The sequence below is a fragment of the Cryptotermes secundus genome, unplaced genomic scaffold (genome assembly GCF_002891405.2).
Source record: "Cryptotermes secundus unplaced genomic scaffold, Csec_1.0 scaffold257, whole genome shotgun sequence".
NCBI classification, from domain to species: Eukaryota; Metazoa; Arthropoda; class Insecta; order Blattodea; family Kalotermitidae; genus Cryptotermes; species Cryptotermes secundus.
In genome coordinates, this window is record NW_019734352.1 from 417,427 (window position 1) to 444,263 (window position 26,837).

Consider the following 26,837-nt stretch of genomic DNA (forward strand, 5'->3'; position numbering starts at 1 on the left):
GATACCTTTACTTTACCTTTTACGGTGAATTAGTACGAAAGAATGCAATGGACGCAGCCGTGGAGTACAAACAGGAAGAAGACAAAGGCATGAACACTACTGGTTGGAAAACTCGAAGATGACGAAACACTTCGGAAAATTTGGTGTATCTTAGGAGAGAGAGTATTGAAAAGAACTTGAGAGAGCTGTTGTGTGAAGATTCCGTCTAGCTTAGAAAAATGTAGTTTTGTGACCATGGTAAAGACCCGAAACAGGGAATTTCTTGACAGCGGAGTAACTGCCGACTTATGTAAGAGGACCCAAGAACATTGAGTCATTAATTTAATCGATTCCTCGGTGTCTGCAGGTAACAATGCACACCTGGAGAAGCTTACTGTTGGGCTGCAGGGTTGCCAGACGGTTATACACGACGGTGACGTCACGGCGTCCATTAGCTCCTGCTAGAAACAATGGAGTTCGCAGCCTATCATCAACTCTGGACCAGACCATTGTCACATCCCCATATCCGGACATCACGATACCAGATGTCACTCTTGTCGACTTCATCTGGGACATGGTAGACAAATTCCCGAATTACACAGCCCTCGTAAGTTTATTTTGATTGTTCAGTGTTACCGATGTCAGATTCTAGGCCTACGTTAATTTGCAGATATTAAAAACTAAATTTCAAGGGAAATATCTGAAACTAAGAACGATAAATTGCGATATTCAAGACATTATGTAACAAATTCTTCCTTGTTAGTCACATCTTAATGTTAAGTCAGTGAAATCTATGAAACCATAGGCATGAGAGATCGGGAAGACAAAGAATGCTTACAGAATTTTGGTGAGGACTGTCAAGATTATGGGAGAACAATACTGAGATGGATGTAATTGGATTGAACTAGCTTAGGGTCACGTTCAACAGCGAGAATTACTAGCGATATAGAACTTCGCATTCTACCAACAAAAACACTCCGTGGCCTGTAGACCGCAAACGAACTATACCGACCGAGCTACCGTCACTTGCCGGCCAAGTTAGTGCCAACTTTCGCGGATAGAGGGTGTCACGTGGTCAGCGCAACGGATCCCCATAGCCGTTAATCTCGGTTATCTAGACTGGAGCCTCTATTTCCTTGAAATAGCTCCTCAATTATCCTCACGAGGTTGAGTGGACCCTGTTCCATACCCACTACTTCTTAGAATAACTGGTAGCGCCAGGAATCTGACCCGGGACCTCTGGATCTGTAGGCAGGAACTCAGACCACGAGACCATAGAGGCGGTATATTCTACCAAGAGAGCTGATTAATATGTAATTCTGTCGTTCGGTGTTTAATTGCGTTGTATGTTGAAGCTGTTCCGTCGTTTCGGCGTATATTGTATCCGCTAACTTCAGGGAGAATGATATGAAAGGAGGACGCGGTCCGCCATGCAAGTCTCGCAGTGGAAGTGAAGGTGAGTATATGCAACACAGTACTGCCTAACGAACAAGGTTGCCCTCAGTTATTTGGTGGCTTGGCTACTCAGCTTGGGTACTAGTCATTTGGCTGGTTAATCGGTTCTCTTTTTGTCGATTAGTTAATTGCTCGAAGAAACTGCAGATATACTGGGCGATTCTGGTATAAGTGAAAGATTATTTTACTGTGAAATGACACATATTTGTTTCTTCCCATTAAGAATGAAAATTCTGCATTCTTGGAAAGTAATTATATATGTGATAGGCGATTCAATGAATTCTTAACAGATGTATGGTGTACTTCGTGGAGACAGTACAGAAGTTATCTAAAATCAAAAGTAAGAAGATTTGTTTTAACTTTCTTCAGTACGTACAGTACACATGAAGCACGGTTTATTTGTACTAAAGAGACAATCATATAGAACAAAGTGGTGATCCCGATCATCAGTTTCCGTTACCCGTGGCTACTGTACAATAAATTATCATCTTATATTCACGGAAACAATTCAATGGCCAAACTAAACTTCTTTGTCTCACAGTAGCATGCTCTTTCTTGAGGTTATGAGTATATAGGCCTATGTACAGTATATACCAGAACCTTAATGTTCAAAACCGCCTTAGGCTGGGGCCACACGAGCGCACAAAATGCGTCCGTTGTAGAAATAAACAAGAGAGGCGAATGCTACGCTTTCTTCTGGCTCCATTGCAGATAAAAGACTACGCACCGCATTCTGCAACTGTGTGGTGTCCTCAGCAACGTCCGTCATAAAGTACGTTCGTTACAACGGACGCATTTTGTGCGCTCGTGTGGCCCCAGCGTCACTGGATACAGTCCTGAGCCCAGACACATTCACCGTCCACGTAGAGAGCTTATTTTTAACTAAAGATTGATCTGTTTCTTGTTCAGACCGTTATCCCACAATTTACATCTTCCTGCTGTGTATTTATCACTCTTCTTCTTTTAAATTCCAGATGGGTTCCAACTGACTGTCCTCATGCCTCGAGACAATTGCATTAACAATGCTTCAAGCGCTTCTCTCCTGTCACGCATTTACATTTTTCTTAAAGAACTGTGGCAGTGCATAGAAGAGTCACACAGTTACCGAATAATCATTCAAATAATCACTAATTAATGTTAAATTAATAAACTAAAGAGAACTGAAATCAACTAAACAAAACACATCAAAAATCTCAACCAATACCGATCAACCAATCAACAACCAATAAACTACCGAATCAACCAGCCACCAATTAGATTGGGACTAGCTCTATCGATTGGGCCCCACTGAACAGGTTTTACCCGAAGAAGGAGACAGAATGCACTCTCCGAAACGTTGTATTTTCAAAAATAAACAGGACGGTGTTTTAGATAAAGACAGGAAGATGGATAATGTCCAGAAACATACTATTCGTACTAATGCAAGCTAATCAATAAACCATATCTGAACAAACATGAAGGAAGCTCCTACCTTTACCTTGTTACTGATCAGCTACATTTGTTCTGTGCTCAGGTGTGTGGGGTCACGGGCCGCGGGTACACGTATGTCGAATCTCGCATTGCTGCCCGTTGCTTTGCGGCGTCTCTCCGCAGAATGGGTTTCGAGACCGGGGACGTACTTGCTGTGGCTCTGTATAACTGTCCCGAGTTCCATCTTGTCTTGCTAGGAGCCATGGAGGCCGGCATGGTAGTCACCACAGTGAACCCTGAGTACACTCCAGGTTCTGACGCTTACTGTATTCTTCCTTTAGGACCTCTTCATGTTACGTAAGAAGGAGCATCGTGATTTGCTGCTTAGTATTTCTAGCCCATGTTCATTCCTAGGGAAAAGAAGTAGGTTCATGAGATCACGATCCTGTGCCTGTGCGTCCCCCCTCCCCCACCCATTTTAACTCTTGCCGAGTTTCATTAAATTTGGTATGAACGTTGTGCTACTGGAGGTCACTCCGACCTTGTACTTCTCCATTTTGTGTAAACAGTGAAACACCATGACAGATGTACCCATTTGTGAGGTGGGAGCGACATCAGCGACACAAAAAAAAACATTCAGGGTCATGAAATTATGCATTATAATGGATCGAAATATATGCAACCTTTGTTGAGGTAATTGTCTTGTGAAATATAAAACAAAACGTGTAGCTACATGGAATCTATATTTAGCTTGGAGCTAGATATATGAATTCTGGTATGAAGATACATCAACTTAACCACAGATTCTATTTGAAATACTGTTTATAAGTTAAAATAAACACGACTGCGATACACAAATTTGAGGTTATATTATACAGGTTTAAGACATACAGAATTTTTCTTAAGTAGAACAGTAAGTTCTTAAAAAAACAATTGCAGTAGTAGTAGTAGTAGTAGTAGTAACTGTAATAAAACTGGTAACAATAATCCAAAATATATTTACAGTCTGAAACATGAAAATATTTACACTTGACCGCGATCTATAGCTATCAGCACACGAGGTCAATACGTAAACCATGGGCTAAAGTACATGCTACCATATGACTATAAATTTACATTACAGAGATAAGACATTAACAACAAAGGATTTGTAGGACTGAGTTTGCCTGAACTTCATTGTTATTTTATTTAAACACGAAGGCAACGAAGGACTTGAACATGGCGAAACAAAAAGAGAATTTTGAGAGAGAATCTTCATGGAAAGAGGCAATCTAGAAGCAAAAGAAACTGAGACAATAGGATGCCGCTTATTGTGATCACTTCGGGATGCAGTTAGTTGATAACAATAATCGAAGAAATAAGAATGCAGCTGTTCAACGTTGTTCATTGAATCAGGGTGTAAATGTGTACACAAAAAGGTGAAAGTGGACAGAAAGAAAACTTTGAAGTCAAGCAGTATAAAATACTGTAAGCTGACTGCCCACTAATTCTTCGAGAAAGACATCAATAAAAATGAAACCATTTCTGGAAATCGATATACACAAATAAAAACAAACAAAATATTAAAATCAAGAATTAGAAACATTATTTTAAAGCTGATTGTCTATTGTCTTTTCCGAGGTCATTAATAAAAAGTTATTATTCACTTCGCAGCCAAAGAACAAACCTGGATGTTACGCAATCACTTCCACTGTTCACATGCCAAGGACACGACAAGGCAAAAGAAAAAAAAGGCGATGACAAAAATCGAAGCGCTGATTACAACAAACATGTTTTCTGTGTATACGTCCGATCGGGACGTCTTAAAAGTGATATTACACGAATGATGACATTATTCGTGATCCCAATAGATGGCGTCTACTGCACATATAGTCACTTGATAGAGTGTGACTACAGACGGGTTTTGGATTGACAACTCGATTTATTGCACGCTTTTGATACAGCGCGTACAGTTCACTATTACACACACACTACTCCTAATGTCCACAGTCACGTCTTCACTGCCGTTGCTTCATAGCGGCTTTCAACGGTGGACGTTCCCCTTCCTCTGGGTTCCTGAACTGTGTCTGGTCTTAGCTACCAGCTTCTAACAGCAACAGTTCATAACGAACGAACCCCAGCAGTTCTCTAACTGCAACTCACGTAAAAGTGAAAGACAAAGTTTATGTTACGACCGACGAAGAGCGGGCCAGTCTAACTTGGTGTCAAACCGCAGATTTTTGTTACTGTCAGACAGTTACGGGTCTTTTTAATATAGGACGCCTTCTCTGACGAGCGGACGGGTCCGTCGTTTACAATTACTGCTGGGTCTCGCCAGCGCAGTCATTCTCGGGTCAAAGTCCCGCGGGACTCATGACCATATTTTACTGTCTTAGTTTCGAGACTCTCCCAACCTGGAGGACCATGACCCCGTATTTATTTCCCCCGGGATCAGGGTGGCCCAGTTATACCCCCAGGCATTGGGTTCCCTTTTTGTCGCCTTCTACGATTCGTAGGGCTCTCCAGTCTAGTCTAGTCTAGTCTAGTCTAGTAAATTGCTGCTGGTCCTTGCCAACACAGGGATTATTGGCCAGTCAGAGTCAGTGTTACTTTACGACTGGCAGTTTGCCGCCAATCAGTTCGTATTGGCGCCAAGCCCCTTGAGGCTCAAGACTAAAAATATTTTTCAACTGAACCCTTGCGGTTGTCCTCATGTAATATCTTGTATAGCGAGAAGATAGGTTTGTTTCTTACGAATGGGCTTCGACTTTGTCAAGTGTACTTATTGCATATATACTCCAAGTATAGATCTATATGGTTATGGGGAATGCATTTTCTCACCGGGAAGTGGTCAGTCCAATAAAAGTGATAATTTGGAATTAAGGACCTCTCATGGGGTTTCAGATGTGTCTCTGAGAGCAGAGCCACATCTGTATGTAAGTCCTGCAGCTGTTTTCTGAGCTCAGAGCGCCGCCTCCAAATGTCATTTGCATTAAATGCTATGATTTTGAGCGGTTTCTGAACTCTAACAGCCATTTTGTTTTATTAAGTACCATTTTTACAATGGGCATTATTTTGTCTTTTTCTGACACAGCTTCATTGAGCTCTGTGATGATCCGTTGTACTACAGTGGCGATTTTCAACGTGTCATTGTTAGTCGATCTGGGAGCCTGTACGGACAGATCGCTTTCTGAATTTCCTGTTGTGGCACATTCTGCTGTATGGTGGTCGGCAAGATTTTCCTATAGGTTTGTGGTGCCTGTGGTTGCTGGTGCTGCGTGTCTTGAAGCAGTACCGCTGCGTAGGAGTACTCTAGTAAGGCGAACCTAGACATGAACGTCCTCCCAGAGGATCCCTTGGAAGCTCGTTGGCTCTTCTCCTTTCGCACGGCTGCAGCCTCGATATGATGCTGCATTAGGTTTCCCTCCTTCTAGTAGGATGCAATTGCAGAAGCTCAGTGTACATTCTGCATTCGTCTTTTCAGAGCATTCCTTATTCAGGTGGCGACCACAGAACCAAAAAAAAAAAAAACGAGGGGGTTGCTTCCAGTTGGCCCAGACATAGCCAAAGTTTTGGCAATTGTAGCCCTGCCTAAGGTCAGTCTGAACTCTGTATAACTCTACCTTGATGATAGTATGGTTAAGGCTATTCAGCTTGAATCTCTCTTGAGATTTTATTTCTTGCTAAGGTAACAAGGAATAGCGGGAGGATTTCCACGTTGGTTTGTCCATTGGTTGCTCTTCAAGTGGCCGTCATTTCTCTCACGTTGATGACGTTAAAGTCTGGGTTCTCAAGGCTGTTGGAAATATCTCCCGTTGGCGTGTCTGGAGGAAGGTGACGGATTACTGCCTTTATTGGCTTTTCAAAATTCGGGGAGAAGGTAAAATAGTGGAGATTATTTTTCTCCAGGCTGAATAGTTCGATATTTCTTTTGTTACGATATGGGTTAAATTTCATGTATTTCGGAACTGGCACTTTCCTTTGACCTGGAATTTTAAATCGTTTTGGATTAGAATGAGGTTTCTGGTAGAAGTCGTCACTATTGGTGGCGACCTACCTGGTTTCCTGAGAGATTCTTGCTCCTGTAGTGCCTTCCCTGTTTCAGTAGTCTTCTTATCCGAGTAGTTCTGAGAGTTTTGAAGAAGTTGTGAGTTAACACTGCTCTTGGAGGTAGCTTGGCAGCTACGGATGTTAAGACTGGTTTAGTCGGATTCTTGACTATCTACGAGATATAATTAGAGCTATGTCTCTTTGGTCTCTTTTCTTCCTGGAAGTCGTCATCCTGGCCCATTGATTTCATTGAGGTTTTGTTCACTATACTACTCTGTCCTGCCAGTGTACTCACCTCAGGATGGCCTTCAGGTCTTTCAATGTTACAATGTATTTGCCGTAAAGAGTGCTAAAAAGCAGTTTCCCAGCTAGAAATCTACAAAATTTTGCTCTGTTTCCCTCCACGCTATTGAGAATAGGGGTCCACCTGAGGTTTCCCCCACTGTAGCTGCTGTGCATCCAGCACGGCTCTCATCGTCTCTGAGTGTTTTATATTCTCGCTTCACTACAGTAGCTGCTTCTGAGTGTGTATTCATGATGGCATGACATTCAGATTTCAGCGATGCTTGCTGTGGCCAGTATTTCTGGAATCCAGGCACTGGGACGTTCACCATCTTGGTGTTCACTAAAGTTCACTGCGCTGTTCGTTTTTCTCGCTAACTCTAACTGCAACAGCTCAACTTCTTTTATCCCCCTCTCAATAGCACAGGATGTCTCAGTCTGTTACAGTCTTCACTAGTCGTTGCTCGGTAACGGTCGTCACTAGGCGTCACTAGGTTATGGTTTGTAATGCTCATGTTTCACTCACTTCTTCACTCAACTCCAGGGCCAACATTCTCCTTCACCTCAAGAGTGACTCCTGACCACTCACCCTGAGTAACTCTTCTCTTCCAGCCTCGCTATAAGTGATTGCTCTCATTGCCGGCCGCATTACTCCAGAGAAACAGCTTCCAGTACCCACTGGATAAGAGGCTGAGTGTGCCCCATAGCCAGTCTCAACCCTATGGAGGAGAGAAAAGAATTAAGAAATATCCTATGAAAATGGACTGAGGATGACAAGTGAATGGAACTCACTCAGAATTGTGTCTGAAATTCTTTAAACAAATTTATATTCTATTTTCAGTAAACACATATGCAGTATATACTTGTATTTCATAAAGAGCTGCATATCCTGAAAATGAAAACAGTGCTTGCACTATTATCGTTCACCTTAGGCATGCCTTTCTCATGTATATGATGGATGGATTAGGACCCAAATTATACAGCTATGGCTACTGACAATCCCTGACACATGAAATGCTGCTGCATCAGAAAATGTAATTTTTCTTACATGACAATGATGACAATAAACTTAATATGTTGGTGTAGCGGTACTACTCTTGACTTGTGCATCCAAGACACTCAGTTTTAATCTTAGCAGGGACACCAGCTATCCTTACTGAGGTTCCTCATGGTTCTCCTCAGTCCCTCCAAGCAAATGCTGGGGTAGTACCATGATAAGGCCACAACTACATCTTTCTAAATCCTTTGCAATTCATTAGTCACCAATCAACCTACCATTCAACATTATACTATAAATTTATTTGCTGACAGCCTCATTAAATAAACAACAAAAAAATTATCATATTTGTAAGTCAGAGTATGCTTTGTTTACATATATTGCTACTTTGGGTAAATATGTGTATTGCACTCCTGCATTATTCACATAACATGCAACTTCAGCATTTAATACATATGTTTCAGGGGAGGTGGGGAGACAACTGTTCGACTCTGGCACGAAGTGTGTAGTTACAACCCCTGAATCTTATCCCTCTGTATCTAAAGCAGTGAGTGATATAGAACTGGCAGCACACAGGAAAATACCCATCATTGTGACCCCAGGAATCGCCAATACTGGCTTACCAGCTGGAGCCATCGACTTCCAGGAGATGATACAAAAAGATATCGACACGAGCATTCTTTCTGGAACTGAAAGATCCAGCCCCAACAATGTGGCTGTACTCCCGTACTCCAGCGGGACTACTGGTTTGCCCAAGGGGGTCAGGTTGTCTCATAGAAACATCATTACTAATTGCCTTCAAATGTGTCAAACACCTCCGCTGTGGATAGTCCGCCCAGCAACCAGTATGTACTTTGAGAATATCAGTCATAGTTTAGAATATTGTCTCTAAATTAATTCTTCCTCAGCTACTGCCATTGGTCCTACTACAATTCAGAATTTATTCTGACATTGGGAAATCATTAGGGATCTTGCAGGATTCTGTGGAAGAGGAATTGTTCCATCAAAAGGCCTGTCCCTACACAGGACAACATAATACTAAATAAAAAAATATGTACATATATCCGTGCCCTAAGAGTAGATTAGAACTCACTGGTCTCATTGTTTGACTATTCCAAGAACATACACACCTAGACAGCATGACAAATTAATTAGTAATTATTTGTATGTCATTTATTTTATTTATAATGTGTACTCATTCACTGTGGATAATTTCTAGATGCTGAATAATTTTTAACTGGATTTCTATCTTCTGGGGTATAACGCCATGTAGTCCGTTGACTTTTAATGGACTATATGGCGTTAACTCTTCATAACCACTGCTGTGAGAACTTCAAATTCTACGGTTTTTAATTAGGCGTATAGCATTTTCCTTCTGAGGTTCCATGGCCCACAGCCACTTCACAGTAGCAGTCATTTAGGCATCAATGATGAGTCAATTAAAATGAAAAATGTAGGTAAAAGCCATATATGGATAGTGAGACATTTGCACTTGCATTTAACATAGTGTCGAGAAACACGCACTTGCATCTTGGGAGTAGCTCATGCACACTGTGGTACGTGGAGCAAAGCTTAGTGACCGCCTTTTGTATGTGGAAAATAATAACAGAGCAAACCAATAATCATTGAAGTTCTACAACTGTACAAAAGCACTGAGTTCAGCAAATAAATTAAACATATTTGATTTCTTACATTTCTCATTTGTGACTGGTAGCTAACTAAAATAAAGGCCATAGAAGTGGTCAATAAAAGCTATATAGCTGTAGGAAAGTAGTGAGTCAAACAAATTGGTTTTGTTTCTTGACTTGCTGTTTGTCAAAGTCGAGCACAAATAACTGATATTGTTTGAATTCACTGCTTTGCTCGATTTGCCACTTGACATTTTGCTCACTCTCTAAGAGAGATGTTTGATTGCTGCAGGTGAAATGCAAGACGTTGTGCTGGGCGTGCTTCCCTTCTTCCATGTATATGGTCTGACCAGCATCCTGATATCCTCACTGTATTTTGGAGCCAAAATTGTGACCCTACCACAGTTCAAGCCTGATGTGTATCTCAGCACACTGGTTAAATACAAAGTAGGTACCATTTTCACTTTGCCTTTGCCTAAAGAGAAATTCTGATGACAGTAAAATTATTAATAGATATTAAAGGATTCTGACGATGGTGTATGGACTCTATCCATCGTCTGGTATATATAAGACAAGAAACCACAATGCTAGTCTAGACTAGCTCTTTCTAACAGGCCCAACTGAGTAGGTCTATCTTGCCCCATCCACCTGAGGACGGAGACAGATCTAGTCTCCGAAACATTGTGGTTTTTTGTCTTTGCATACCAGACAATAGATAGAGTCCAAAATAAGCCTTATAATATAAGCCAGACTAATCCAGTCCATGCAATCCCACCTTATTTTTTTAAGAACCATTCTACTATTATCTTCCAACCTGTGTGTAGGTCTTCCAAACAGTCGTTCCTTCAGCTTTCCCACCAAGACCTTTTACACATACCTCTCTTGTCTCCTATCATACACTGGAAAGAGAATCTAGTAACTTTTTAATGACAGCATAATGATCTGTATCACTCTACAATAACAACATCCTTTAGAGATGTTTTTGGTCCAATTTAACTCTGTCATTACCATAAATGTCCCATATCTTTATTCTCATCCTTTAAAACTTTTCACTGATTCCTAAACTTTCCTCTGGATGATGCAATTGTCATTACACTGAACTGTTATCATTTCATACATGTCTCTAGTTTTCATACAAACAGACTACAAGAACTGGATTACAGGTTTTTGTTTATCTCTGCTGCATTCTATCAACATATTGATGTCTCAAATTACTAATCAAGAGACAGCAAAATCCAACAAGATGCAAATGAGAGTTTTGCAGGTATGGGAGCCTCCCACAGTAAACCAAGCATTACCCAATCAGCGCTCATTACAGCAACTCCAACGCCCATTGGTTCACATACCACCTAGCAACAAAAGTATAAAAATGCAGACCTCCAGCATGCTAGCATCAGTTATTTGTACAACTATGACTGTATGAAGAGAGCACCAAAACAGTGAGTCCACTAGTAGCAGCACAGCAGCTGATGCTGCCAGCAATCACCAGCGCTCATCAGGCCAGCTGACCTCGCTAGCCCGCTAATGCAAGAGCTTCACCTGGCATTCCGTAGTTGCACCGACTCACAGTCTGGAGCTTCTGCAAGGAAGAATGCCGACACTAACGCTGGCTAGCCCACTGAGATGAGACCTTCACCCAGCATCCAGCAGGTGCACAAGGCTTCTGACAAACAGTTCTTTTCAGGAACAATAATATCACTGCCATCAATAGCTCAGGCTAGCCTGCTATGAAGGGAGTTTTTGCCAGCATTCATCAGGCATGCTCTGCTTCCCTGCAACATTCACTCTAACAGCAATAAACATTTGTTACAGTTATGGTTGTCTCTTCAAGCACTGACATCCTACACAGGGTTTCATCTTCTTCTGAACTTCCAATATCATTTCTTAAGTAAATTAAAATTTTCTTCAGTCTTTGACATTCCCATGTGCTGGAGTATGTTTTTCCACTGTTGCTAATTCTGCACATAATGAATTTCACTAGTATCACACCCAGAACTAAAAACGAATTGTTTTAACTCATGGCTTTATTTTGTAGGCCACGGTCCTGTATATGGTGCCACCACTGATTCAGTTCCTTGGGGCACATCCCAAAGTGATGAGTAATCACTTTGAAACGGTTCGATTTGTGACAAGTGGGGCTGGCCCGATCGGGCAGTCTGATGCACAACGTGTTCTGGATAAGGGCAGCCACATACACTTCATTCAAGGTAAGATCTGTATCAGTTAATATTTCAAATTTCCAATGTATTATGAAGTCCTTCATAAACTTTAACCGGGTGTAATAAATGACAGCATGTTTTCATTCCTTAATTTGTTTCAGATAGAAGAAAATTTTAAGAGCTGATGAGTTCACACAAGTTTTGACACATTTTTCAGTTATGAAAGTATTATAGTTGACTTTTCTATATATGAAATTTTACAGATTTCTTGCTGTAGAATAAACTCATCTTACTCAGTCTTCATCTTCTCCATTTCTCTTCCACCTCGACTGTCTCTTTCCTCTTCTTTAATCTCCTCCTCAAATCTCTTAGATTTTCAATGGGCTCTTCATGCCTCTTAAACACATACCAAATATAATATTTAAAACAAAAGATTTACAGGACTTAAAAGTTTTATTTTTTAAATGAAAGCTTCAGTTGTATTGAAAATGTATTTATGACTTATTCCACATACTACAGTCATTTCTGACTAACTTTGGATCCATGGACTGTAATATATGTATGTATTTGCAAATAAGCATAGTAGCTCATATATATGAATTAGGGTAAGAACACCTTCCCCTACCAAGAATTGTTCCCTCAAGGAAAATCATGCAAACCTTGGTAAATAATATTATATTTAAGCATCCTGTTGCACTCCATACGATAAATGATATAAACTCCGTCTCAAGTGCAAACAATGTATTTTGTGTCTTTGATCTTGCTCCCTACACTACATGTTTCGGCCTCAGACGGCCATCATCAGGTGTATAACACTCACAAGGAACAAGAACTAGCCGCTGCAGCACTTCAAACACAGGGCGAATAACCCTAACAATTTAAAAAATTTTAAAATTTGGACAAGAATTTAAAGGTTTAAAATTAGAACTAAAGATTTTATTATGGTGCTATTACAATAAACTCAAAATTAACGTGTGTGAAGTAATCTACGGGTGGACAGCTATCAACGAAGTAGAAGTTGATAATGACAGGGAGAGTGTTTTAGATGTTAAATTTTGAACTGGGTGCAGTGTGACAGCGACGTGAGTGTTATACACCTGATGATGGCCGTCTGAGGCCGAAACATGTAGTGTAGGGAGCAAGATCAAAGACATAAAATACATTGTTTGCACTTGAGACAGAGTTTATATCATTTATCTTGGTAAATAAATATAAATAATAGGCCTACATGAATGTTAATTATTTAGTAAGAGAGATCTGATGAAGTTTTCGCAAAAGAATCATGTCACAGTTTCAAAAGTAGGTAGCAATTTCATAAGTGCCTAAATGGAACAAAGAAGAATGTTCCACCTCAGTGTGTGCACTGATGGTGCTTGGATTGCCATTCAGAAGTTAAGACATGCTAGTAGGCATTATTACCAGATGGTCAGCCTGTCACATTTTCTGTTCTGATCACTTTATATGATATATTTTGAGACAATTACTTTAACAGCAGAGTTAAAAGCAGACTGATAACATATAATAATGATGGTAGTGTAGAATGTTGTCAGTGATTAAACTATCACCAGCAGAAGCATCCACTGTAGTCTGTATGTAGAGACAACAGGGCATTGACACTAAAAACAGCAATGATCTCTGCTGCAACCCTCAGCACATACATGTACTTCTGTAAGAAATAATCTAGTGTCCTACATCATGACTAAGATACTTATGATATTCATTCATTCATCAGTAATCTGTCAGACGACAGGTCCACGGTCTCTTCCAAAACAGTTCCTCCACTTAATGCGATCTCAAGCTTTCTCCTTCAATTAAAATATCCTCTTCTGTCCCCAAGGTCATCCAGCATCTTCTTACGTCTTCTTCTTCGTCTTCTGGGCACTTCTATCCACATCTCCGGTTTGTCTTGTCTCCAGAGGAAACATCTCGCATACATGGTATCTCTGTTTTTGGAAAGAGATTATCCAGGAAAAGTGATAATGTGGTAGTTTTCCATTTGCTTTCCACATCGCAGTACAACGGCCATTCAAACCACTCTGGTCATGCCTGTTGCTATACGAACTTGAACCATCTTGAGCATCATTTGCTCTGTGCTTCAAGTCAATGCTGATGATGCTGCTTCCGGCATCAGTTTCTGACTTATGATATACTGCATAGAAAATAGTACTTCATCAGTCCTTTGTTCTTCTTCTCCTCCTATTTCTTTTTAGACAAACAAGAAGCCTACTGTAATCCTGTGTGGACAAAAAGTTCCAATAACGGACCATGCAGCAACAGCAGTGTTGACAATGAACATTACACAATAATTCCAAAATATTTTTAACAAAATATAATTAACAGGTGTTCATTGTAGAATCTATGTAAAGCTAAAGGCAAAATTATCTTGTACTTAATTAACTAAGCCCTACACCCTGTTGATGTGGGAGTGGAGATACAGGTCTACCTTCTCCATCTCGGCATCCAATGGAGGTGTGCTTAGCTACACCTTCACGCCCAATAACTTCACCTCTGGGAAAGCAGACCCAGTGCACACTGTATAGGAGACTGAATAGGCCAAAGAAGCAGTCTGGACACTATGGACTAGAGAAATATCTTTTACATCTGTCATGAATCGAACCAGATACCTCAGCTGTTCAGTCCATAACCTTGTCACTATATTCACTGAGCTATCCAACTTTCTCCAAAATGTTGACAATTAGTATCATTCAAGCATGGCAGATTTCTATGAAACCATGTTCCTTGTACAGGGTATGGGCTGACAGAGACATCTCCCCTTGTGTCTGTGCTGCAGAGGGGCAACATAAACCTAAATTCTTCTGGCATCCCCGTCCCAAACACCTATGTGAAGGTAGTCAACACGGACACAGGTGTGAATGTGGGGCAAGGTGTGGTAGGTGAACTCTGTGTCAAGGGCCCACAGGTGAGAACTCTTGTGTGAAACTGTATTTTTCAGACTTTTTTGTGTCAAAAGTTCTCTTGGTATTGAAAAAAAATGACAGATCCCAATACACCAACAAAATGTATATTTTAAAAATTAAATATTTTGAAACCTGTTTATGTTTATCTAAAATCAACGCAATGTCTTACCAAAAACACTGAAGCATAGCATAACCAAATTGAATTAACTTATTTCAAGCAAATTTTATAGTGACTTGACGATCTGTGAACTGTAACTTCAGTAATATCCTTGGGCTTTCTTTCTGGGGGCCATATGCTACTAATTTGAATTGATATTTTAGTAGTCAATGAGAAAATAGAAAAAATGGCCATCTTCCACTTCCTTTCATCAAAAAAGTCACAAAAAATTCAGAGTGATGTTGAAGAGTTGTATACTTGTGTCAAGTGCAATATTTTGTTTAGTGGCTGCAAAACTTGAAATACCACTAGACCCTATCCTGAGCCAGATTAATCATGTTCACACTCTCACATTACATTTATTTAAAATTAATTTCAATTTTATTCTTCCTTCTACATCTATATTTCACTTAAATTCAGGTAAAATAATTTATACGCTACATTTCTTATTTCATACATGTGAAAAGCTTTCAACTGGCTCAGGACAGTGTGTCCAGTGGTGGGGTTTTGTGAACATAGCAATGAAACCTTCATATTCCATAATAGTGAGGAATTTGTCAGCTGCGAAAGTGTCAACTTTTTTATGAAGACCATGTGGTTTCTCATGAGTTTGTAGTTGGCATTTTTTAAGTGGGAACAAAAGACCAGACATTTGAGAAACACTGTCATATACTTTTAGTAACATTAACAATGCAAATATATTCCATTCAGGTTATGCTGGGATACCATAACAACCCCAGTGCCACTGCTGCAACGATAGACTCTGACGGATGGCTACATACAGGGGACATGGGTTACTATGACAAACACAGCCACCTGTTCGTTGTGGACCGGCTCAAAGAACTCATCAAAGTCAAGGGCTTCCAAGTGCGTATATCCTGCTTAACACTGCATTAACATATATTTATTGTACTGATGTTCATGAATATTTATATTGAGTGAATAAAATGAACCTATAATGAGTGGCAATGTTCGCACATTTCATCTCTGAAACTTCTGAATAGATATCAATGAGATTTTGTATTGGCGGATCTACACCAAATGTTGCTGGGAGAATTTAATTCTAGCATGGCATACATGGTAACATGTTAGTGACTAGACATGGAGTTTGGATTGGTAATTGGATTTATTGAACACTAAAAAGTTGTAATGACAAATAATTGTAACACTCTCATTAAATTCATGCCCTCTCCTTCTCACTACAGCATACTCTAAGTCTTCTATGTCTTCACTAGCTGTTGCCTGGTAATGGATCCCACCAGTGTCCACTGCTTATGTTTTTTACCGGATGGCAACTGTCTCAAAACTAACTCAGCTCTTGACTCTCAACTCATGACTGCAACTAACTTTCAACTCAACTATCGTGGCATCACTAGCCATCCTGACTGCTCACTGGCCAGCCCTTACTACTACTGGTGACAACTCACTACATACCCTTGTTTTTGTCAGACCGAATAGAAAACATCATTGCCAACAGATTTAATTGACAATCATTTAATTGCTGTCGTGGAAATTGGTTTATCAAGTCATTACTAAGCAATGGCTGTCACTGTCAGTCATCACATTACAGTATAAATCCAGATACCTTAAGCATACTTTATGACAGCTGCCATTGTAATGAAATATGGCATTAGCCATGCTATCTTCTACAGTACTTCTTACCAGAAATATCACAGGATGTTTGGTTGCTGACCTTCTGGTTGAAGGGAAATATGGTTAGTGTTTATGAAGAATTGTCTGGAAATCAGATGTAGAGACATGGCAAAAATTTGCACTTCCTCTGTTCCTGAATTTCGGAAGATGTTCTTCTTCATCTGTTAAGGCATTTTTCTGATTCTATGGACCATCACTTTACAATTGCACTGTCAGATTGGATACACAGGAAGCTTCAGTTCAATAAAATTGTGTAACATAACAAGTCACTAGCAAAAGATTGATTCCCACAAGTCCAAATTGGACCTGGAACCTACCTAGTCTCCAGATGGTATTTGGGGCTCTTTATTCAGGTGTAAAATGGCGGGAAGCATGAAGCTGACTACCCATATATATTTAATACGAATTTAAAAATGTGTCATGCTTTACCTCCGGTTTCTTAATTGCCTTGTTGATGCGTTGTTTAAGCACAGGAGCAATACAATATATCTACTGATAATGTAAGATGATTATAATTGTATGTAAGACTGTGTATAATTATTTTCCAATACATAGTAAATAAAATATAATTGTGTATGATGTGCAAATTAATAATGTTGAATTCAATATGAAAACTCTGCTTACACCTTACAATCATGGTTCTTACTTATATATTATGGAGGGATCAAACACAGTAACATGATTTCCTACAAAAGCTTACTTATTACATCTGTCATCTGTTCTTTTGATGTTCAGGTGGCACCAGCAGAATTGGAGGAGATTCTTCGCCGCCACCCTGCAGTGGGCGATGTTGCTGTAATAGGTCTTCCACATGAAAAATCAGGAGAGGTGCCCAAAGCTTTCATTGTACCCAAAGACTCTAAACTAACTGCAGATGAAGTGAAGAATTTCATGGCAGACAAAGTCTCAGAATACAAGCGTCTGGAAGGTGGTGTACAATTTGTTCCTAGTATTCCAAAGAACTCTGCAGGAAAAATTCTGCGACGTAAACTAAAAGAAATGTATTGTAAATAAATAAATATAATATGCTGGTATTAAGCTTTTGAAATGCAAAGTGAGTGGTTACGATCCAACAGGTCAATAGACCTACTTGGCCAGTTCAAACGATGGTTTTCCATAAACGAACAGCTCATTAAAATACTGAAGTGGGGCAGGAAGGCTAATATAATTAGGAAGTTGGAGATCATATTAGTTAAAATTAATACTACAAGAGTGGTTCAACTTTGGAGACCTAGGCATAGATGGAAGATTGGCCTTCGCATGCAGAGGAACGAGCCACTGTGCAAAAGTGGCATGGATTAAGGAAAACGTCATTGGGATATCAATGAAACAAAATGTAAGTGTATGGACTGGATCCACATGGCTCTAGTGGCAGGCTCTTGTGAAAACATTAATGAATTTCTGAACTGCATAAAAGACAGGAATTTTCTTTTTGCCCAGATGAATGACTATCACATTATATAGAATTTATATGTAGTGAACCTCAAATACAGTCGTGCCAAACTCAAGTTCTGTATGCAGAGATTCAAACATATGCAAATAAGCAACAGTAGTAATAGTTTTGGCCATTTTTGGCCATTAGACATTTTTACAAAACAACTTGTCACAGGGAAAGGTAACAGTGAATGCAACTGAGAATAAGATGGAGCTGTCAATTATATATATATGTATCTAGATGTAACAGGATGCTAATACATATCCCAAAGATGACTTGAGATTGGTACCACTGACAGCAATGACAAATGTTATGTTGAAGTTGATACTGACACACAAGTAATTACAGCTCTATACTATTTTGTTTAAAAAAATTTTAATCCCTGTTATCTTTTGATAAACCAAATATAAATGCAACTGTATCAATACTTTTAATGTACTTTCATAGTTTCCCAAAACAAAGCAAGAACTACCAGCTATCACTTAAAATTTCCTATGTAACAAAGTTGGCACTCAATATACTAAGTCAATATACTAAGACCTGTTGATGAATTTCTAATTTGTTTGCATATAGTGTAACATAAAAAGCACTTCAATAAATTTCTATTTTTTTGTTTTGTTTTGTTTCTCAAAGTCCACAGAGCACTTGCTTAGATTGCAAGAAGTTCAAGAAACGCCTTAGGTCACTTTTCCATTAAGTTCCTTCCAGTTATTTATGGAATGAGTCTTTGTGGAATTCAGTTTGCATTCCTGTCTCTGCCACTTGCCTAAACATCCAGTGTTCTCCCTCCCACCATGGTACTCAGCCACATTGCAAAAGAGAGCATATTTTAATATTTTTGGTTTCTTGTGTGAGCTAGAAAAAGATTGTAGAGCGAGACAGAGAGAGAGAGCGCATGCGTGCATGCACACTATATGACACTTGGCTCTGATTCAGAAGGTTTGAAGATTGATTCCCAGTTGATCTGTATGCTGAAATTCTGTTCACCTCTACCATATGTGGTTCTTACAACAAGATGTGGGTCCCTTATGGCCACTGTCATTCTTATGATCACCTTAACACTGGAGGTAACAGAATATGCCCTATGGATGCCAGCACCTCAGAAATGGATTCTACACCCTTGCCTTGGCAGGCCGAAGTCATAAAGGTATGCAGACCATATCTGAAGGTACTAGAAATTGACTGGCTTGATATAGTCTGAGATCTGCAGTTCTCTCAGTGCTGAGAATTCAGATTATGAATTTCTTGAATGTGTAACGGCTCTGTCTGCTTTAAGGCCCTTTGCGTTGGGCTCCACTCCTTCTTAACCGTCTTTCTCCGGCAGTCCTCTGAAGAGCCCTTCGGTTGCTGGTTGCATCTGCTCCTCTAGCTGTTCCCTCTCACCTGTTGTTACTTCTAGTTGGCAGGTTGCGGCTGCGTCCTTCCTATCCAGTTCTGTTTCCCTTTTTGTTGTTCTGGTGGATAATAGTTTGCGGGGTATGGGTTATCGGGGTGCTGGGCGCCAGTAAGCTTACTGTCGGCTTACATTTCTGGAAAAAGGGGGGGTGAACTGGAAACTACAGGTGCTAGGTACCGCGTTCTAACTGGAGCGATGAGATTCGGTCTCAGGGGAATACGGGCCTCACGTCAGCGGGAAAGAGAAGAGTGTTTTAGGTAGGCACTAACACACACACTGTTTAATTAGCCAATCTTGCTTGTTGCACAAAACACATGGAAATCTCTCCAACGTTGGCGACCTGATCCCTGGCTAATTAGTTAGCGGCTGTTTCTTTTAGCACAACCCCTAGAATTGCACTTGCACTTATACTTTTAGCACAAAGAAAATTTCACGTTAAATTTAGAAGAGTTATCCAGAGAATTTTCCTGCAAACACTTAAACATAATTTCGGCTGTACACTTGGAGGGTTGTTCAGAGACTCCTCTCGCAGACTGACCCTGCTTCGAAGCAAGAAATCTTCGCGGCTTCAGCTCCGCCTCCAAGTTACTACCCTAATTTATGCTGATTGGAACAATTCGAATTTAGGGAGTTAACCATAATTCTCACTGCTCCAATCACATAACTTTAATTTGGGACTTTGGACCTTAAAGTCCTAACGTCGTTTTAGACAGCTGCCTGAAAAATTATACCAGTAGCGTGGGTTGCTGGCCTTCCCACTTTTGACTTATGGGGTTCAAAACCTGTCAAGTGTAACTTTACCAAAGGATCCCGCCGGTCAACTTTCTAACTGAATTTCCAGGAAAACTCTGCGGGGTACTTCCTGTCTGGTCTTTGTAGCAGTGAAGCAGGCCCTATTCTTGAAACCAAGAATCGGGCTAAGTCACCCTTGAGTGTTCCTTGCTACCTCTTGTGTATAATTACTCTAAAAAGAAATATTGATTACAAATAAAGATGGTGGTGTCAGTGGTACGGCTACAAATGTGACATCATGTCATTTCATTAAAATGGTACAAACTTAATAGAGGAACCTGTGGCCTCCATCCTCAACGATAGAAGACTGATCCAAGTGGCAATTGTAGTATGTGACACTGGGAAATTGGTTTGCCCAGAGCCTACAAAACTATATGATGTCACACAAAAGCTTATTCCCTGATACAAGCGTCTCAGTTCCAGTGGTGACTATGTTGAGAAGTAGCTTCAGTATGTACGTATTTTTGTATATAATAAATTTGTTTTCCTTATTTCTTGCTTTGTTAACAGCTCACCAGAGGTTACTTTCCAAATAGCCCTCACATTATCCTTTCATCTATGCCCAGTCTCCCAAGTGGTGTCCTTTCCCTTCGAATTTCCAACTAAAATTTATTACAAATTTCTGATCTCACCATGCATGCTACATATCCTCCGCCCATTTCACAATCCTTTATTTAATAAATGTAATACACTGTAAACAACTTACAAAGTTTTTTCAAGCTTCCTATTCCTTCCTCTCCCTCGTGTCAAAATATTGTGTCATAAAACGAAGATATAAATAGAGATATTGGGTTTCTGGACTTTATCCATCATCCTGGTTTTAAGATAACTAAGAAAAACACGACATTTTGGAAATTGGGTCAAGTGATTGAGGCTAGCTCTTTCTAAGGGACCCAACAGAATTGGTGTTTTCCCTCACCTGAGGACGGAAACAGATCCAGTTTCTGAAACATCGTGTTTTTCTTAGTTATCTTAAAACCAAGACAATGGATAAAGTCCAGAAACCCAATATCTCTATGTGTTATACACCATCATCAGAATCCTATAGTAACTACTGAAGATATAAATACTGCAAGAAAAATTAGTGGATATAAGGATCCAGTGTTATGGACATACAGATACAGATGTAAATGGGATTCCTTTCAGACTGTCAAAAATGTGGACAATGAATTGGGGGGGACTAAAGATATGGTGTAGAGAACAAGTATTGTAGGACGGCAATTAAAATAAACTTGAAAAAGGTTGACACAGATATAAAAGGGGTGCTAATTGAGAGACAGAGAAGAATGGAAGAAGCATCAATGGATGATGATGGTAAAATACAACATAATAAATATTGATATTTATATTTTTATATACAATATTCTGTGAACATTGGTGCAAGAAAAGGTTTGCAATGTATGTGATCAGAAACATCATGTAATTACAAATATACAATGTGACACAAACGTTATAAAACAATCACATGATATTTACAGCATGATATCTCACATATATATTTTAATTTTTGAGGGGTTTAATCCCAAGGACTAACTCATCACATGACAGCCAAATCAACAATTCTACCTTACTTTGAAACAATTACAGTACTGGGATTATTCCCACATAATAACTGTGCTACTTTTAAATTATATTTCTAATCTAATTCACGAGCCACATGTATTTAAGACACATGCATTAGTATTATACAACTGTCTTCATTCAGATCTAGCAACTACTCCTCCTCCTCCCCCTCTATCCCTTCAGATTCTCAGCGGCAGTCCAGCTGTATTTGCATGCTGAACCTTGACCTCACAGTCCCTTCCAGCTGCTAGCACCATACCTTCCCCTCACCCTGATCCATGCAATTTAAGTACCAGAATGGAATTTTATGACTTCTCTTCCAGATAACAGCAAGTACAGTGGCAACAATAATGGGGTCAGGCCACTGGAAGGACAAGACAAGCACAAAGTCTAGTTAACAGAATATAAGCTCTTATGGGGATTGACTGACTGACGGTCAGTCGCAATGTGACTTGGACTTGTTAAGAATGTGAAAAAGCCAAATTCCTCTGTACATCATAAAATATTTCTCAGACAGAAGATTACAATGTTTACTAATGTGAGCAATTCATGTATATCAACAAACGACTGAAAAAAACTTCTCAGCACTGTCATGGTATAATTTGTATTGTTTAATCTCACTAAAACACTGGGGTTTTCTAATTAGTGTTCAAAGGATTCTGGATTTAACCCTGACTGTTGCCATTAACAGGCAGAAGAAAATAAATATGTCAGTATACTGACAGCCAATCACCTAATAATAAGAGAACAGCTAACTCCTGAAATATTGCACATATGCAATTCACCAAAAACAATGGGTAATGTCAAACATAATACAGTGCAACATAATTCTCTTCCTACAAAATAAATAGAAAGAAATATTGTTCATATATGCTGACTCCTGCTGTGTATACATTGTCATACACGTAACTGTATATATTAAAACAACATATGCCCTCAAGACAGGAAACAATATATATATTCACTATTAGTCTTCTGCAATAATACACTCTGTTGTTTGTACAGAGGTACAAACATTTCAGAGGAACCTGCTATTGCCATCTTCTTGGTAGGTACTTACAAACATTTTAGAGAAACCTGCTACCTCCATCTTCAGGGTAGAATATGGAAGAAGCAGGTTCATCCAAAATGTTGGTCCTTATTCACCAAATTACATGGCATCAACGTGGTAGCATAGTGGTTGAGGAGCTATGCTACAAGCCAGAAGGTCGCGGGTTCAAGTCCCGATGAGGTCATTGGATTTTTTTCAGTTGACCTAATCCTTCGAGCCGCACTAGGCCCTGGGGTTTACTCAGCCTCTAACAGAAATGAGTACCAGGAATTAATTAATTTTCCTGGGGAGTAAAAGCACAGCCGGCTCGTAGGGCTGACAACCTTACCACCATCTTTGAGCCGACTGTCTAGACAATGTGGGGCCCTCAACGTCTCACAACCCTATAGGCCTTCATGGCCTGGTACGGGGATAGCTTTACTTTACATATCCCTCGACATCCACCACAACAAGAATCTCAAATTTCATATTATACAGACTCTCTTACCTCAAAATTAACAAATTCTGTCCAATAATGATGAAACCCACACATAGTGACATTTCTTTTGGAGGAGGGGGGGGGGGTCTGGTGTCATGGTAAACATGAATTCTGGCAGCCAGAAATCTGCAGCTCAGAAACACTGTAGTTATAAAATTGAAACATTAATTCATCATACAAGTCTGTATTCATTCAAAACAAACTGAATTCCATTCTACTACCACATTATGATGAAGTATCATAATGTAATATCAAATACATTTCATAATTTGAACCCAATTTGCACAATGTACAAATACTTCACTTTAAGTATTTCACTGTATTGTGGACTTCTTTGTTATGCAGGACAGTTTTTTTTGCACTTCAGTAACTGAAAAGAAGCCCTCCTTGTGGAATGATGGTTTGTTTACTTGCTCAACTCTGCATATTCTACTGTTATATTTAGTGCAGCAGAATCCTTGTACAAATCACAGGAAGAAGCCTTCATTCTGGCCAGATTACAGACATAGCATCACACATCATAACATTTCAAACAAAGGCAGGTGGTTAATACAAGGTGTTGCTGCTGATCATGAAACGATTGAAAAGAAAATTAGTAAAACTAAAGGCAATGGAACTATTTCATACTGGACATGGAAGTAAATATTTTGAACTAGTACATATTTATTTGTGGAGAGGGGTGGGGTTGTGGTGAAATGCTGTTTCCCTTATCTAACTAAGAGTGATTTTCTTTTAATTATTTTCTAAGTTATTATTTCTGTTAAAGAGATCTTTCTGTATTAAGCAGAAAAAGTATAAAGTATACAACAGTGGGAGTTCATTGTATAATGATGAAATACTGTCAAATCTTACTTTCTTCAAGCAGTATACAGTAAATTTAAAATAGATCATGGCTGATAAAAACAGTGCTACTTATATATGGGTTTTTCTACTTGTCTGTTCCATCATTAACTTTCTATATTGTCAATGTGTAAAACAGAGCAACACGCACAAAACATTTATACAAGAGGCGTAAATATAACAATTTTAGCATAATGAGATGTAAACAGAGGAGAATTTGTTATATTAACTCATCTTTATAACTGCCCAATGATTATACAAAATTACTTACATAAGTACCTGTGAGGAAACAAGTGTGGACATACCTTTATGAAGCATTTGCTACTGCTTCTTGTCCTTATGTCATTTTGTCAGCATAAGATCATAGTTCCCATCATTATACATCCTCTCATAGTTTCAAGTCTCAACATCTCTAGATGTTTTGTATTTATCCTTCACACCTTCCCTCACTTGGTCCATCCATCACAGTTTTAGTCTTGGCACAGATCTCTTATGTACAAAACTCAATTCCACTGCTGTTCCATGGTTTGTCACTTAGCTTTCATCATCAGATCAACAGAGTAAAACTAGATCTTGCAATATTTTAATACAAACTGACCTTACAACATCCATCAGAGCAAAGCATTAATTTTTAACTATTACTTGTTATACAGTGATATATTATTACAGATCTGTGTACCAGAAATAAATACTCTTAATTTAAATATCTTGACATGTTGTCATACAGTGAGGCTTCCATTTCTTCTATGGCATACATGCACAAGAACCAGTCATCTTCAGGCAAAAGTCCCACCCCATTAGCAATAATAAAAAAAAAATTGCAAACTAATTAAAATAATTTCAGTGTGCTGGAAAACAGGCAGACTCATACTCTGACAGCCATTTTTTCACAGAAATGGGGACTACCAAGCTCTATGAACAATAACAAAGCAGCTGACCACTACACTGTGTCATCACCCAAAATTCACTAATCAAGAAACTGCAATGAAAGCATAAAAATGTTGAACAATTGAAATGACAGAGTATGCCACACCCTTTTCATTCTCCATACATTTAGAGTCTGCATGAACATCCACGAAAAAAAAATTGCTAAGCTAATTTCCTCAATCTGAGATAACCAAATTAAAACTCAGCATTTAATATAAATTTGTGCAACCACAGACATTCAATCACAAGATTATTACAGCTGCAGTTCCACTTACAGGTATTCTGAAGACCACTGTTCCAATTCATGTACATGAAAACCTTTATAAAATGTACTGCTCGTAGGAATACACATGGCAATGATCCTCATAAGCCCATGTGACACTGCCTTGCCTAACCTAACATTTCAGGTCACACTAAACTTTCGTTACTTCTGGCGCTGATCCAGACTTCTCTAACAACGGAGTAGAACTGTCATTTAGATTATTTCTTGATTTACATACGTTTGATGAATTTTCTGCAGATTTACAAGGGACTCCTCCATTGAACGGTGACTCAAATGGCAAAAAGTCATTCATTTCCACCAGAAGACGTCTTTGTTCAGGTTCAGTTCCTTTGGTATGTTGTTGGTTGTTGGAAAATGCTTAAAAGTTAAAGTGTGATATGAGTATCTCTCTGCTAAAACATGAAAACTCAAACTGAAACACCCAAGGACAGAAATGAAACGTTGTTCTAAGAGTCTGTGACGACTTCATATCACATTGGGCATGTTTTCTGTAATCACTGTCCACTGTCTTTCTAGGAAGAAAATAAAATAATGCAAAGGCTGACTCCTTTACTTCTTCCAAAATGTCACATAATTTTTTAGCCAGATAATATTCAAAATGTCATTCTCATTACAAGAACAACATTATGTTGGAACTGTTTTCCTAACATATTTGAAAATGTTTTGTAATGACAAACATTAAAATCATTCTATGAACAGAAAATTATAACATAATATCTTTAGTCAGGCATTCAGACCATTTCTTTTTGACCCAAATGGTAAAAGCTTGCAAGGCCAAATGACAATTGTGCAGCTCTCTCTACCCTCCAGGTAGATTGCAGGTGGGGACAGGGGTAATATATGTAATGTAATAGTGCAAGAACCTAAAATTGTGTTCCTTGTTTAGCCCAGTATGAAATTTCATAATCATTTCCATGACAGTGCTTTCTGAAAGGATGTACTTATTAGAAACATTTCTCCACAAGCAGTCTGTCAGGCAATGTGTAACTTTGTAATACTGTGTGCTTCATGATAAATACTCATTCTGCTACTGAATAAAGAACTGCAAAATCTTACTGTGCATGCCACACACCACTGATACTACCTGCAGTCAAATACAACTGACCTTCACATGAAACAAAGCTGATGGTGAACACTTTATAGCAGTTAGTGAGAGCTATCAACAGAGCATACATAGGGTTACTACATGACCAAGAATGCTGCACTCATATAATGATATCAAATACAGTAGTTTCCATTAGGATACATTTCTAAATTGATCATCCAGCTTTTCTCGAGATATTTCATATAGTAAAATACACTAAAAATGGTTTACAAAAATATCTGAGGGGTCACACTTTATGTAACATTGAGAAAATATAAAAACTTATGACAGATTTTGTAAGAAACTACTTAGAAATTAATG

General features: G+C 39.1%; 2 protein-coding genes across 16 annotated transcripts in view; one reads left to right on the forward strand and one right to left on the reverse strand.

Moving 5' to 3' along the window:
- LOC111868811 (probable 4-coumarate--CoA ligase 3) overlaps positions 1-18,716 on the forward strand; it is a 33,132-nt gene extending 14,416 nt beyond the window's left edge. For all 7 annotated transcript variants that reach the window (XM_033753165.1, XM_023859814.2, XM_023859816.2 and 4 more), the window contains exons 2-9: positions 347-586; positions 2,948-3,155; positions 8,617-8,997; positions 10,073-10,227; positions 11,816-11,987; positions 14,687-14,859; positions 15,726-15,881; positions 17,403-18,716. In XM_033753165.1, the coding sequence (XP_033609056.1) occupies positions 353-586; positions 2,948-3,155; positions 8,617-8,997; positions 10,073-10,227; positions 11,816-11,987; positions 14,687-14,859; positions 15,726-15,881; positions 17,403-17,681 (1,758 nt within the window). In that variant the 5' untranslated portion in view covers positions 347-352 and the 3' untranslated portion in view covers positions 17,682-18,716. The remainder of the gene's footprint in view (positions 1-346; positions 587-2,947; positions 3,156-8,616; positions 8,998-10,072; positions 10,228-11,815; positions 11,988-14,686; positions 14,860-15,725; positions 15,882-17,402) is intronic.
- Positions 18,717-23,474: 4,758 nt separating this feature from the next.
- The window catches only part of LOC111868809 (sodium-independent sulfate anion transporter), a 48,061-nt gene continuing 44,698 nt past the window's right edge, over positions 23,475-26,837 (reverse strand). For all 9 annotated transcript variants that reach the window (XM_023859805.2, XM_023859811.1, XM_033753169.1 and 6 more), the window contains one exon: positions 23,475-25,789. In XM_023859805.2, the coding sequence (XP_023715573.1) occupies positions 25,563-25,789 (227 nt within the window). In that variant the 3' untranslated portion in view covers positions 23,475-25,562. The remainder of the gene's footprint in view (positions 25,790-26,837) is intronic.